General features: G+C 39.3%; 1 protein-coding gene across 1 annotated transcript in view; it reads left to right on the forward strand.

Moving 5' to 3' along the window:
* The first annotated feature begins 1,607 nt into the window (after positions 1-1,607).
* Positions 1,608-15,570, forward strand: part of LOC144645582 (contactin-4-like) — a 15,352-nt gene continuing 1,389 nt past the window's right edge. The window contains exons 1-12 of the mRNA XM_078505184.1: positions 1,608-1,954; positions 2,559-2,840; positions 4,779-5,087; positions 5,607-5,891; positions 6,610-6,897; positions 7,139-7,405; positions 7,799-8,077; positions 8,872-9,138; positions 12,246-12,494; positions 13,726-14,010; positions 14,593-14,898; positions 15,430-15,500. Of these exons, the coding sequence (XP_078361310.1) occupies positions 1,876-1,954; positions 2,559-2,840; positions 4,779-5,087; positions 5,607-5,891; positions 6,610-6,897; positions 7,139-7,405; positions 7,799-8,077; positions 8,872-9,138; positions 12,246-12,494; positions 13,726-14,010; positions 14,593-14,898; positions 15,430-15,500 (2,967 nt within the window). The 5' untranslated portion in view covers positions 1,608-1,875. The remainder of the gene's footprint in view (positions 1,955-2,558; positions 2,841-4,778; positions 5,088-5,606; positions 5,892-6,609; positions 6,898-7,138; positions 7,406-7,798; positions 8,078-8,871; positions 9,139-12,245; positions 12,495-13,725; positions 14,011-14,592; positions 14,899-15,429; positions 15,501-15,570) is intronic.

The following is a 15,570-nucleotide window of genomic DNA, read 5'->3' on the forward strand; positions in this document are numbered from 1 at the left end:
GGTCCTCTAAGCAAGTAATGTACAAAGTAAGAATTCTCAATACTGTGTGCGACTACGCAATTTAATACCTTACAAAGTACAAAACAGAATCTCGTGCATTAATTATAATCGCGCAAGTAAGAACTTGCATTTAGCGTTTCCTGAAAGTAATATGAAAACAACAACCTGCCGTGGGCTTCTCTCGCTCCTCACTCGGCCCAACCCCTGATGCGCTTGCTTCGCCCACTGTTTCACTCGCGTTCTTTTGCGTTGATTGGACAGAGGTTGTGAATTGTTTAGTGTACCTCTGACCTTGAATAGTGTCAGCCAGCGACTTCTTTTACTTGCTACTTGTACTTAGTGCCATTTCTGTGGTGAAAATAGACTGTCCACAGCCCTCTATTTTTTCGTGTTTTTTCGATCGATGAGCGCGCGGTGAGAACGGCGAGAGAACTGGACGCCATCGCAAAACGGCGCGCTCGCTTCCTTTTGCTTTTTTGCGTTGAAAAATCGAGAGGCTGTGGACAGTCTATGGTGAAAACTTTGCAGTACTTTTATGGGTCTTCATAGAGCTTGACCTAGTATAAACAAAGTCATAGTCGTTTTATGTTTGGGTCCAGAGTCGCTTTGTAGCTTAACCGATATTTCAAAAGGACTAATTCGCTGATATGTGAAGTCACACAAATTTTGTAATAGACGAGTCCAGTATTTAGTTTATCACTCGGCCAGTGAGCTCGTTTTCTGCACTCAGGGGCGGATCCAGAAAATTTAGAAAAAGGGAGCCGAGGATACTGTGGCGAAAGTGCAAGCCCCCCCCCCTCCCCCCACTAACCGCCCCCCAAATGAAAAATTTAAGTTTGTGGAGATGACTGGGAGTTTTTGTGATAAAAAGTTAAGGAAGAAAAAAAGGGCCGGTGGCCGTGGCCCCCTCGCCGCCCCTCTAAATCCGCCGCTGACACTGTTAGGCAGAGTGGAATGACCACGCAGACTTTGTACTTAGTTTCGCTTTTATTAGTTTAGGGGGGACCACCCCGACCCAAATGATACACGGCATTCTATAGGATAGTCCAGTCTCTTGTCCCGTTAGCCTTTCTAACATAAGTAAAAGCACTGTCATATGTCAAAAGGGATCGATGGAGAGATAATTAAGGGCCGACTATAGCTATCCTCGATAACGAAATTCCGACTATTAAAAATACGATAAGATCGAAGGGAAAAATAAATATAATAAATTGGATGATAAAATTTCTCTGAGGTACCGCAGGCATGTTGTAGACATTTCTAACTAGTCTCTTTCTTCTGCAGATTTGCATTTAAACGTGTGTAATTTAAAAATGCAAGGGTAGAACTGCATGTGCATAAAGCAGATTTATGGCCAATATTTCGACTAAAGCCTAAGCGTTTTAAATTTACTTTCTACAGTGCTGGAGCACGGCGAGTGACTTCCTGCTCAGATCGTAAAACCATCCCGAAACCGAACCTAATCCGAACTCATGCCGAATTCAGTCGAATGAAGCCGGACTCAAACCGAAACTTCATGACCGGGAAGTTCACTGGCTTCGACCGCTGCCCATATGTTCGCTGGCGTATGGTTGCTAATCGATTCAAGCGTCCTTTGGCATCCAGCGTCGAAGAACCTAAACATTGAAAATTCCTGATGTGCTGAATGCTTTCTTCCCCTTGGCAACCGGCCGATATTGCTTTCTAATGTGGTCTTAATGATTATGGAGTGGAATCTTTATGACTTTTAGTCAAAATCAAGGATTGAAGCGTGGGTGATAAAACATCGAAAGATCGATCGCTTTGTGGAACGGCTGCAACGCGTTTTCGATTTGGACGTCATGTTTCTATGCATGATCCTTTGATGAAGACCCACGCTGTGCGAATCCATTTGAAATGCGCTTTAATACCTTCCTTTACGCTGTGTTGATTGCAACGATATACGCTGCAAGATTATCAGCATCTGCAAGTTTAAGTAAGTAAAAAGCTAAAGTACTTTTGTAAACTTTACTTTCGTAAACTTGAGCATGTGAGGTCGATCAAATCGCTTACATTATGATCGTTTGATTTCATTCACGTCTAAAAATCACGAAGTATATTTAACTGAGGTTGTTACATAGTTTAATAACTAAATAGTTAAATAACTTTGGTTAGATTTCGCTTTTCGTCTCTTTCATAAAGAAGAGTTTTTCCACCCGTATATTTACGGCGGACGGTCGGATACATGCAGTGTCTAAACGTAGTACTTGTAACATGATTGAATTGTTTATCTTGAAGTACTGTTCCCAGACGAACATACTTGAGAAGAAATTCAGTATTTGTTGATTGGGGACAGTATTAAAGCTCAATATATAGTAGGTAACAGATTCACAGCTCATATAAATGGACATGGCTATAGGGTTGGTGAAAACTATGTGGACCAAACAAGAATGTGAATTTGATTGGAATTGGTGAATTTTTGTCAGAATTTATGAATTTTTTTATGAATTTGTGAATTTCTTGTGTATTTATAATTTTTTTAGGAATTTGTGAATTTTTATGTGAATTTGTGTTTTTTATGGAATTTGTGAATTTTTTAGATTTCACAATACAGCCCTCAGACCACGTTGTTGCTGTCGGACAACCTCTTCTACTCAACTGTCAAGCACAATACAGTGGTCCTGAAAATGTTGTCATATCATGGAAAAATAATGACGTCTGGCTTTTTAATCCCGCTAACCAACCTTGGAAACAGCTGGCAAATAACTCTTTGTATTATAGCAGCATTCCAGCACAAAGTATTGGAACATTCATATGTGGTGCACATGTCACAGGAACGTCACTGATCAAGTATAGCAGAACAGCAAATGTTCAAAAAGCTTGTATGTACATAACATCACAGTCACACATTAACTAAGCATAAGCAGACACCCTTGGGACTACTGTAGGTAGAGTGTGCACTTGAGAAAGGTGTCTACTTACGGGAGATTGAAAATGTAGTGTTTGTATGGGCAGGGACCATGACTGTCTGATCATGAGTGCCCGCTTACGGGAGGTGTCCACCTATAGGAGGTGTCCATTAATAGAGGCTTAGACTGTACACAGTCCCCTTTTTTCCCGTGAAGTCGTAGAGATTGATTGTTGAGTCCGACGGCCACCATCTTGGTTCCTGAATGCAAACGAAAACTGGGGAGATTGCAAAAACCCGTGGTTAGGGCATTTTGCACTCTCCCCACTTTTTAATTACCGTAAAGTTCCGTGTATAAGCCGCACCCGTAGATAAGCCGCACCCCCAATTTGGAAGCTCCAATTTGGAAAAAAATACAGACAATAAAGTTTGAAGTTTTGTTGGTAAACAAACATTGGCAAACAAGCAAGGTTTCAAAACACTGACACGGCGGTTGTTGCAAAATTTAATATGAATTACGTCTTACGAGAGCAAAATTTCACTTGTCATACCTCCATTTTAGTTTGAGTTCACAATATCTTTTAACTTTAGATGCTCTCTTGATATCATTTTTTTCAAGATTATCACTTCTAATCACTCGATGCAATCGTGATTCGTACGTGAATGAATGCTTAGTAGCCAAGCTTTGAAATGTAAAGAGGAGTCTGAGCATGACAAAACAAACATGGTGGCACATTCTTACGATTTGGCTCTCGAAAGAAACCACGTTTTAAGATTCTTGGAAACTGCTGCCCGCAACAAGATAAAAACTTCATGCAGAAAAGGAGTTTGATAATCCAATAGATGTAATTGCTGTGAAGGTCAATAAAAAAGCGAAGAGGTCGTTCATTTGCCTCGTAAGTACTTGCGATTATCTTTGTATTCAGTTCTCGCACGTGGCAGAAAGACATGCGTCGAAGTGACCGGCAGGCGTCACTGCAGACAGCTTTGTAGAGGAAAGAAAAGGCAGTGAACAACAACAAAGTTTTCAGGTTGTAATTAATATGTTTATTCAGTGACGTCATGAGAAGTTTTTTTATGAATATTAATTAGGCCTTTGAGAACTTCAACCAGATGTCTCCGTAGATAAGCCGCACACCCAATTTTTGACTTAAATTTTGAGGAAAAAGGTGCGGCTTATACATGGATCTTTATGGTACATTAAGGAACCAAGAAGGCAGCCTGTCGAACTCAACGACTGATCTCTATGACTTAATGGAAAACTAGGGGACTGTAAACAGTCTAATGGAGGCTAAACCATATTAATTTAATCTGCTTACACACACAAACTGGGGTCAGTTGTTACAAGGGCTGAGTTTCCAGTAAATTCATGTTAACAAAACATACTATATGGCTCAAGTCCAGACTGCTCAATCCAGATTCCAGTGTTCTAACCAATAAGCTATGGTGAAATTAGAGACAGTAGAGCTGACTACCTCTGACAATATTATGGCCACCTTTTGGAGTTCAAAGAGAAGCTCAGTCAGCCTTTTTTGTTCATGCTGTGGGAATTGAATATCCACATATAAATTCTCCTGACTGATCTCCATACTTTTTTGTAGTATTGAGAGAATTTGTTTATAGATCAAAGCAATCATCGTATTAACTCTCTAAACCGTTCTCTTGATTAAGTATTGATATTGTGAGGAGAATTTTAATGTTGGTCACTTTTGGGATTTTAAGGGTTAATTTACCCAATGAAGTCATGTTTTACTATGTCCATTGTGGACCTATTACTCATCCCTCTCCCTATCCTTCTAATAAAAAAAAAGAAAAAGAAAAACTGCTACTCGACAATGAGAAACTTACATAACCATGTTCTGCCAGCAATTTGTTAACTGTCCTTAACAATTATATATTATTTTTTTTGCAGATATTAAACCCAATTTTCTTACACCGCCAAGCAATGTGACAAAAAGATTGGGAGAGCAGGCAACATTTGATTGCGTTATTGAAGAAAGTTTGCCTTATGCATCAATCCATTGGCAGAAGGATGGAAAACCTTTCACTCAAGGTGATGTGACAGGTCCATTTCATATTCCAGGCACAAAGGCCACGTCGTCTGCTCTGTCTGTGAAGAATATTGCATTCTCAAGTGCAGGATGGTATGGATGTGTGGCTATCAATCCCTTATTGCCTGGTCAGCCACAGGCCAGCAAGACAGCATATTTAACTGTGCTTCGTAAGTAAATTTATTAATTAAATATTTAGACTTTGAACCTGAGCTTTTCACTACAACATATGAGCAAATAGTCAACAAAGTGTGGCCAAGTTTACTATTGTTCATAGAAAATAAGGAAGAGTAGTCTAATTTTTAAGTAGGCACTCTAAAAGATTAAAGTCTCCCTTTGAGCAATTCTACAAGCGATTTGTATACACTGTAAGTACGCTCTAATCTGATTGGTTCTCACACTGTTGTCTAATTGCTGATAAAACACAATTGCATGGGCAGTTGCTCTTGAAAGGGAAAATTGTAAGATGGGAACAAAATAAAATAAATAAAAAAATTATTAAACAATTAAAACTTCATTATTTAGTACATACATTTTGAACATTATTAATATTTATTTATGGCATTAGACTGACCGAAATGGTTCTTAAACTTTTGCTACATAATTATAACTTTTTATAACTAAAATCTTACAATCATTAATTTTATTTATTATTTATATTAAATTGGACTGTGCTTGTCTTTTGATAGCTGCTCTTAACAAGCCTCATTTTGGCATTCGTCCAACAAACATGATTGTACCAGAACATCTCCCAGCCATTGTGCCGTGTCAAATCCTTGGAGTTCCTCCACCCTTGATATCCTGGACAATGAATGGACAGCCAGTTAATAATGTATCTAATCGCTACATTCTGAGTAATGGCTCCCTTTACTTTGCCGCACCAGTGAACCGTTCATATGCTGGACAGTATGTGTGCAGTGGAACAAACTCTGCTGGCTCAGTCTCAAGTGGGGCTGTGTTTTTCAGAGTTGCATGTAAGTAGTTGTTAGAGCTCATTATGATTCAGTTACTTGAATGTCTTTATTAGCGGTATTAATAAATATGACATTAAATATATTAGTGTACATTTTTAGTTTTCAAGGTTAAGTGACCAAAATGGTTACTAGCCAACCAGGGGGACAGGGGAGGGTTGGTCTGTGTTGAGCCAAGTGGCCCATACAGCTGGAGCTTATCCTGGTTTCTGTAGCATTAAGCAACAAGGAGTATTTCTAATCCCCCCTCAGTGGATTGGGATGCTAGTCCATTGCAGGGTTACTCCCCAGCATTAAATTTGCCGGTACCCATTTGTACACCAGGATGGAGAGAGGCACTGAGAGTTAAGTGTCTTGCCTAAGAACACAACACAATTACAACCCCAGCTAGGGCTCAAACCCGGGCTGTTAGATATGGAGTCCAGCATGCTACCCATTAGGTCACCGAGGGGGAAGGGTACCACCCCAGCAGAGCATCCCCTTGCAAATGTACAAGTGCCCTCCCCTCTAGACAAGTAATAGTACTGTAGTCTAAGTGCTTTATGTTTGTCGAACATAACTAGAGTCGAGATATTTATTTTGTTCTCTAACTGGTACTCTGAGAAACTTCTCTCCATGAGAAGTAAACAAACATGTAATGCTTTGGGGAGGATACTGCCAAGTGGTAGGGGCCTTAAATTTTAAATGATTTTTTTTTAAACTTTACCTAAATTCTTTTTAGATTTTGACTTCGTTTTTGTTGAGAATCCAAGCAACCAAACTGCTGTAGTGGGTGATGCCGTCAGCATGAAGTGCGTCCCTCCAGTCAGTTTTCCTGTTCAGGTCACAATTCGCTGGTATCATAACTATCAGCTAATAACACCTGGTGGCGGCATTTCTGTTGACAGTTCTGGAACAATCAAGTTTTCAGCTATTAAAAAATCAGATGAAGGAATGTACTTCTGTGATGGAACAAATTCTGATCTTCAAGCTACGAGAACATCTTCATTGGCCTATGTTACTGTCCATGGTGAGTACATTGTACACTTGTTAATAATTTAAAAATAAACTGTTAAAAAAATAACAACAGTGCATCACTGCAGTTAACAACTGCATCGCTAAATGGAGGTTGGGTGCCTGGCACATCCAGCAGCTTCACCAGGCTAAAATTACTTCTATCTTATAAATAATTGAATTGTACAAATAACGTTTTTGGCAGATCATAACAAAAACTCAAACCAAGCTTTAATTACTTCTTTGTTACATTTCAGTTCCACCTACGTTCCAAGTTCAGCCCAGGGACACCAACGTCACACAGGGCCATCCTCTTACGTTACACTGTAAGGCCACAGGCTTTCCACTGCCAATACTAACATGGCAAAAAGATGGTCAGCCTGTGGATACTAATCACGTGACCTTGCTGTCCAATGGGAGCTTGCATATTTCCAGTTCTGTTGTGCAGGATGCTGGGAAGTTTAGTTGTATTGCGACCAATGTTGCTGGCTCTGCTACTGCGACAGCTGATGTTGTTATTTATGGTAGGTGCACTTGTACTATGAAATAAAATAGTTACATAGATTGCTAAGAGCAGGTTTTCAGTAGCAACATAATTGAATTTAGTGTTCCGCTTGCAAGGTCTCTTCTGAATTATTCATGTCAGATCTTGTGAGAACTGCTACCTGACCTCGTTTTGCATTGTATTGATTACAATTCAAGAGGTTGATTTAGTAGTTTTTTGGCGCACACAAGCTGACACATTACAACTCTGGAATTTGGTGGGACGAAGTGACTAGGGGTATTACCAAACCGCAAACGCATGAAAATCTAAAAGAGAAACACAATGAGACTAAATTACTTTGAAGAGTTCATTTCACATTTCAGGTCAAGCTTCAAACAGCTAACAAGACATTTTATTTTATTTTATTTTTAAGTCCCACCATCTCTTGTCTCATCTGCTGCAAATGCCACCAAGACAGTTGGAGAATCAGTGAAGTTTGAGTGTTCATTTAATGGAATTCCAAAACCGAGCATTCAGTGGTTTTACACTTCTGGGGGATCGAGAGTACAACTCACACAAACAGAGCGTTATGTCATTACAGCAGGATCTCTTGAAATCAGACAAATACAAAAGAAAGATGAAGGAAAGTACATTTGCAAAGCTGTAAATATTGCTGGACATTTGGAGTCATCAGCGTATTTGAGGGTGAAAGGTAATTTTGTCTTCCAGAAGGTTGTTCAAACGTTGGGTAATGATATCTCCTGAATAAATTGCTATTCAAAGAGTTGACAAAACAAACTGTACACTATTCGATGGAAATTGATTTATCTGGTGGATAGCGTCATGCATTCTTTGAACCTACCAAAGCCAGTGTGACTGCAGCCAATTTCATCATCATCATCATCACTTTGTTTACCCTCGGAATTTGGCATTAGATTTCGTGCAGGAATACATGCAAGCTTAGCTATGTTTTGTATGTCAAATTATCTTGTTATATATACATTTGTTGCAGAATTGTGAAAGTCATACAGTGTATTACGAAGTTTTTTTTTATTAGTCAAAAGACAGACAGAAAAATCATGCTTTTTTTCTACTCTAGAAAATTTTGGAAATGAAATTTTATAACCCGAATTTCAAGCCGCTGTTGCCTTCTTGAAAATTGTAGCTGGCCTTTTTTACGCCCAAAACGGCATTTTTCCCCATGTCATGAAAGTTGGGTAAAGAAACGCTCCAATTTTTCATCATACTTTAAAATAATTTGTAGGCAATTACAGTGTGGTATAGGTCTTCCGAACGTATAATCACCGAATCTGACACGCTTCCAATTCAATTTTGTGTAGATTGTTATTGCAACAAAATCAAAACAGTGGCGCTTTATACATGGAATGTTAATATATTTCTGACATTTTTCATTAGCTCGAATACCTTTGAGTACTTACATTATAGCCTGCTTTTGATTGTTATACATTCCTGACATCACAAGATTACTGCGACTGTTTCTTTCAGTGCCAGCCTCTCTTGACATAAACCCAGTGAACGTCACTGTCAATGAATCATCTTCAGCCTCATTCCGGTGCAACGCGTCAGGTGATCCAAAACCAGTAGTCACGTGGTTCAAAGGTGACATGCAGTTGACAACAGGTGGAAGGATTGTGATTGGTGGAGACAGCCTGACAGTGTTGAACACGATCGCAAGCGATGCCGGACAGTACAGCTGTAATGTTAGTAATGGGTTAAATTTCCATGTGGGAATCGCTTATTTACTTGTGCAGGGTGAGTGCTGCGAGAAATTAGCGTAAGGGTAACTTTATATTTCACGTCATTTGATCGAGCAACATGTATCATTTCACACACAAGGCGTTATGTTAAAGAACACTGCATACTGGGATTTTGACAGTGAAATATATGACCCAAATCATCGATAATATTATAATTATCCATTTAATGGATTATATTATTGACAATTTTTGCCTTTTATTAGACATACCCTGTAGACAAAACTTTATTTAAACACGGTAGAAAAAAAAACAACAGCAAAAAACATCAGTTTCATTTCACACAAAAGGCGTTATGTTAAAGAACATTGCATACTTGGCTTTTGTCAGTGAAATACAGGGTAACTTTATATTTCATGTCCTTTGATCGTGCAACATGTATCATTTCACACACGAGGCGTTATGTTAAAGAACACTGCCTATTGGGATTTTGTCAGTGAAATATAAGGCCCAGATCTTCGATAACAGGATCCATTTAATGGATTATGTTATCGACGATTTTCGCCTTTTATTAGACTTAGACATACATTGTGGACAGAGTTGTATTTAAACAAGGTTAAAAAACAACAACGAAAAAACATAAGTATTAAGAGATAAATAAGGTCTAAAATACTGTTTTACCAGTTTGCCGTGTGAGTGCCCATTGAGGAATATACGTCATTGATTCCCTTTCTAAACTTTGTAAGTGTTAATGGCTTACGTAATTCCGGTGGCAGTACATTCCAAAGAACAACCCCAGAATAACCAAAACTGCGTTTAAGATAATTATTCCTTGTTTTTTTGCCTTTTTGTTGAAAAGACATTTTTTTTAAAGCACGTCGCACTTGTGCGGAATATCTACCTTTGTTATTACATGAAATTTTCGCAAAAATATCGCGAAATTAAAGTGACTCACATTATGTCAATAATCAAGAAAGAATAAGTTTATTACAGTACTATTGAAGGAAAGAATAATCAATGTAAATGGATGTTGTCGTCAATTGACTCAAGAACAATAACTCATGCACGTACAAGCATAACCTACTTGTAGACATTGTGAGAACTGCTCTGTTGATGCTGTTGTCGAGAATAAGTCCCGCCCTTGCATTTTTTGTTAATTTTGACGTTATTTTTTCCTTTGATGAAGTCGTTTTATTTAATTCAAGGACATTTAAAATGATATTGTCAAGGAAATGCAAGTTGTGTCTTACCCAAAACGCGAAAGTAAAGTGATTCAAAATACAACATTTTCGCAAAATCGCAAAATTTAAGTGTCGCGAAATATGCGCACCTCAAAATCGCGAAATTAACGTGTCGCGAACATTTCATGTAATAAGGTAGTTGAACACTTTTTTGCTGGGCACTCTGTTTCACCATCTTCCTGAAATAAGAATAAAGTGTCATTTTATCATTTTGACGCCCTAAGTCCAACCAATTCATTTAGTGCCATGACTTAAAGAAAGTTTAAACACAAAATACATGTAAGGTTAAAATAAGGGCATAAATACATACCTCTTATTAATCGAGTTCGAGGTCCGTACTGTAAAATACGGACCGAGTTTTTTCCCTTCGACTTATGGCCTAAGCGCGAAGCGCGCGGGCAATAAGTCGACGGGAAAAAACGAGGATCCGTATTTTACAGTACGGACCGAGAAAACGAGGTTAATAAGATATTTATTATATCTCTAACTCTGGAGAAAAGAAAACATTTCAAGTCAAGAGTACTGGAAGCGGCTTCGTTTGACTGACGTACGTCAAAGGTGAAAGGACGAGTGAATTTCATTGGCTTTGTCGTAAACAATTCGGCCGTTTAATAGCTCGATTGATAAGCGTATAAACATAATTTAAATCCAACCTTTACTACTTTATTTCTGCAATTAGTTTTACAGTAATTTCAGTGACAGGATGAAACTAGATACAGCGCAAGTTTCCTTTGGAATAACTTCTAAAGTTCTTTGCTTGGCGACGAAAGTGCATAGCTTATCAAACTTTCGAAAACTTATGGCAGTGTTTGTAGAAAATACTGAACGAGAAAACACGTATAAAGTTTGAAGGAACTACTTAAAAAAACTTAGCTCTTTAAGGCGGCGTTGAATGCTACGTTGAAAGCTTGAAATGCTGTCTGGCTCGTACTCAGCTCTATCGCGTTTGCGTTCGTATTTGAAAAACTTTCCGAGGAGCTTATCGAAGACGTCAGCAGGTACGGTTTCTACATGAAATGTTCCATCAGTCTGCTCTTGACAATAATTGCCGAACCGTTTCCATTCACTTTTCGTCTTCGTGACCGTGTTTGCTTATTTCACGGCACTGATGAAACTTTCAAGTTCTTGACTTGAATCCTGCCCGGGTTGCTCTAAGTCCGCGACATCAGGGAAGTTTTCTCCTTCCAACAGATCACAAAAATTGAGTTTAAAGTTCGGTAGACCTTCTTCGCTTCGCCTTTGTTCCTCGCTTTTCTCCTCTGACTGCGAACGTTGTAGGAAGTTTTGAAAATCTTCTTCGCAAGACATTTCAACTTGCAAAGGCGTACGGCATCAGGAGAACTCTCAGTCAAATTTCGCGGGCCGTACTGCAGAATACGGCCCGTAAAATTGACCAATCACAGCGTGCGTACTATCTCAGAGATATAATAAATCAAGTTACATAGCATAATAATTAACAAACTTCACTAAAACATTTTTTCATACAAATTTCTTGACGCAGTAAGTTTCCTTGTGAATTCATTTACATCAATATCCATTTCACTAGGTTTCTGGTGGTATATTAGTTATGAGTAAAGTCAATATTTTGCGAATAGCATGCAGTAATTTAAATGTTGATAAACAAGATACATTTTAGTTCTCCAATATTGGTTTGCTACAAGTTTATAAGGAAGAACGTACAGTCGGTTGACTCTCTCAAAGACGGACACCGTCGGGACCGGCCCCAACTGTCTGTCTTAGAGAGTTGTCCGTCTTATAGGGAGTTTAGTTAGTAAAATTACTAAAAAATGGCAGGGACTGGACCAACACCAGGTGTCCGTCTTAAAGAGGTGTCCGTTAAGACAGAGTTAACTGCCGGTATTTACATTGTGTAGTCATCTAGTTTGTCTTAACATAAATTAAAACTCCTCTTTGATGTCTGCAGTTGCTCCAAACATAACGTCGTTTAACGTGCCTCGATTGGTTCAGCTTGGAAGTAGCACCACCCTAACATGTGCAGTCAGCGGCATTCCCCAGCCAAGTATCACGTGGTATAAGAATGGCGTGTTGTTGTCCGGGACAAGCAGTTTGTTTGAAATAGGATCCGTGCGTAAAGCGGATGGTGGTGTTTATACCTGCGTTGCTTCTAATGCCGCTGGAAGGAAATCACAGCATGGAAACCTGACCGTACAAGGTTAGTGTAATGCCGCACAGCGGTCAAACGCACCGCGCGTGCGCAGTTCCTGTGTAATTCCCGCCAAAATTTTCCATACAAAGTCTTAAATTTTTCAAAATCTTTCGCTTTAAACCCAAAAGTTAACGCCGTCCCTGGAAAGTTAAGGTTTATACGCCGCTTATGGATACAAAATTTGTTAATTCATCTCCACTGAGTGTCCCAGCTTGAAATGTTCTTTCACCGTACTATTTCTTTAACAATTTCTTACAAAAGTTTGCCCACTTTCGAGTCAAATTCGTAGAAAAGTTCGAGTCGGCGAAAACCAGTGGTGACGTCATTTTTGCGTTTGACCGCTGTGTGGTGTAATGCAGGCCACACTTTTTTTTTGCAATTTCAGCTCTGACCAGCTGGTCATCAAACTATCTGAAACATCACAATAACAGTTTAAAACTACTAGTAAAAGAACTCACGAGAAGCACAGGAAAGCCATTAAGAGAGGGCGTGGTTGGACAAAATTTAACAAAAATAATAAAACGGATTGCAACTTGAAAATTAACAGCCTGACTTTGTTCAAATGTATCTCAGTTTGTATTAAAATGCCATCTACAGCTGTCGATTTCCTGAGCAGTGTACGGCTTACAGTCTTTCCCAGCTTTTTACAGATATGTCCAGGATTGAACGATAATGAGATGCACGCTCCTCATGACAGGCATCACAGAGTGTCCTCATTAATTAAAGTTCACCAAAACACACCAAAATCTGTTAAATATGAAGTAATATTGAAATGCCAAATAACATAGTCAAACATGAAGTACTTATTAAACAATACTTGCGTTCAATCGTGGACATAAGTGGCTTTTTAATATCAGGAGGAACAAAACTATTTCGCTCTTTTTCCTTAGTCAGAAGGCATTCTTGTTTGTTATGTGACCGTGATTTTACCAATAAAAACCTGTTAAAAACTCTGCCAAATTTAAATTTAGGGGTCACATTTTAAGTAAATTGGCGATTGGTTTTTTGGTTGATTTGCACAAAATCTGCTATAGATCTTTGTCAAATACTGTTTTAGCGTCAAATCTGTATAATTATATAAAACGAAAAAGTAAGTGACATCTTATCCGAGGCTGGAGTTAGCTTTCGAGTTTACTCTTACATGTAGGTGCACGCTTGTTTTCTATTTCATAAATATTAATTATTCAGAATATATTAGATAGTTATGTATTCATAGATCTCTCTTTTACTCCAACAGTGGCTCCTAGTCCTCCTCTTTCAATCTCGGCCATCCCACTATCCTCTACCGTTATTCAGTTGTCATGGAGACCAGGGTTTGATGGACACAGTGCTATTACCGGCTACAGAATAGAAATGAAGAGGGAGTCTGGGGCTTATGTTGTGTTGGAAGAGAACTTATCTGTGACGTCATACACAGTGAGAAATCTTGCTCCTTACACAAGTTACACGTTCAGAATTTCAGCGCGTAATGCTGTTGGTTTGAGTCCTGGGGCGACAGTTGCAAACCAAACCTTGCAAGATGGTAAGTGGGAATATAACTCTTTGTTAAAATTTCCAGAGAAGACCAAGCCATCGCATTTCTCTACAAACGACGTGCAACCCTCGAGAAACGACACACGACTCACTAAAAACAAGAAGCGAGACACGCTTCTCGGGAAACGAGACACGACTGTCGAGAAAAGAGACGCGGCTTTCGAGAAACAAGTCGTAACCTCAGAGAAACGAGATACGTCTTTTGAGAAAAGACACGCGACTTAGGAAAAACGACACGCGACTCACGGGAAACGACACGGGATTCTCGATAAACGACGCGCGACTCTTGAGAAACGAGACACGACTCTCTAGAAAAGAGACGCGACTTTCGAGAAACGAGTCGCGATTGTCGACGACGCGCGAAAAACGAAAAGCGTCTCTCTTCAAACGAGCCGAGAATCCCAAGATTCGAGTTACGACGCGCGAACTCAAGATAAATTGTATAATTTCTCATATTACCTTCGAGGGCCTGTCCTGTTTACTTACACTAATGAGAGATGCTCCTTTACGGAGGCTTAGCAATAGTAGAGGTTAGTGTACTAATTTTGTACATGTATTTTCACAATTTTAGCTCCTTCGTCACCAACGAACATAGTGGTGGCACCTTCCAATTCAACTGCCATCAGCGTATCATGGAACAGACCAGCTCAGCCAAACGGTCAGATCACACGCTATGAGATCCAATACAATGCCGCTGACAGTAGTGACGTCATCAGCAAAGTGTTGTCAGCCAATCAGATTCCTGGACTTAAGACTGTGATTGGCAGCTTAAAGCCATTCACTCGCTATCAGTTCAGGATTCGTGCAGCCACTGGGGAATTGACTCTTATGTGGGGGAACTTTTCAGTTACAGCTGAAGCGACAACTGGTGAAGCAGGTATTTATTTATCTCACGCTTTGATGCAACAAACTGTAGCAAAGTTTTCGTTGTATGATGCTCGTCGTCACTGGCTATGTTTTACAGCTCTACATGATTGGCGAAATAAGATAATGTCTTCAATAACGCCTTCAAAAAAAGACCATTAACCTCAAGTTTAGACAAAACAAGTTCCGTTTTTGGTTAACTCTTTGGTTTTCAATTGAGAATCGTAAAATCAAAACCAAAGTATCTTGTCAATCACAAAAGACACAAACAGTCAATTGAACCAATCAGTACTCGGCGCAAAGCGTGAAGAATCGTATGCGAACAAGCCGCGATTGGTTTTGGTTCTACTTCTGATTGGATGAGGAAGTGGCGCGAGATTTTCAAACCAATCGCTATAAGCGTAATAACTCAGAATCAAAGTAAATGCGAATTACTCAAGCGACAACCGCTCTATTAACGATTCAGAGAGAAAAGGGTTCATAGTACATGTAAATTGTTTTACATTTTCGTGACTGTATTTTTATTCTTTTGTTTTGTTTTCAGCTCCAGATGCTGCGCCTCAGGACATCCAACTGCAAGTTTTGTCTGCTAATTCAATTTTAGTGAAATGGAAGGTAAATTGACTGTTTGGAATGATTTGCTCACCTGTAAAGCCCCAAGCGTGCACCTGCTCACAGGCTAGAG

Source organism: Oculina patagonica, chromosome 1, assembly GCF_052425735.1.
Source record: "Oculina patagonica isolate OP01 chromosome 1, crgOcupat, whole genome shotgun sequence".
Lineage (NCBI taxonomy): Eukaryota > Metazoa > Cnidaria > Anthozoa > Scleractinia > Oculinidae > Oculina > Oculina patagonica.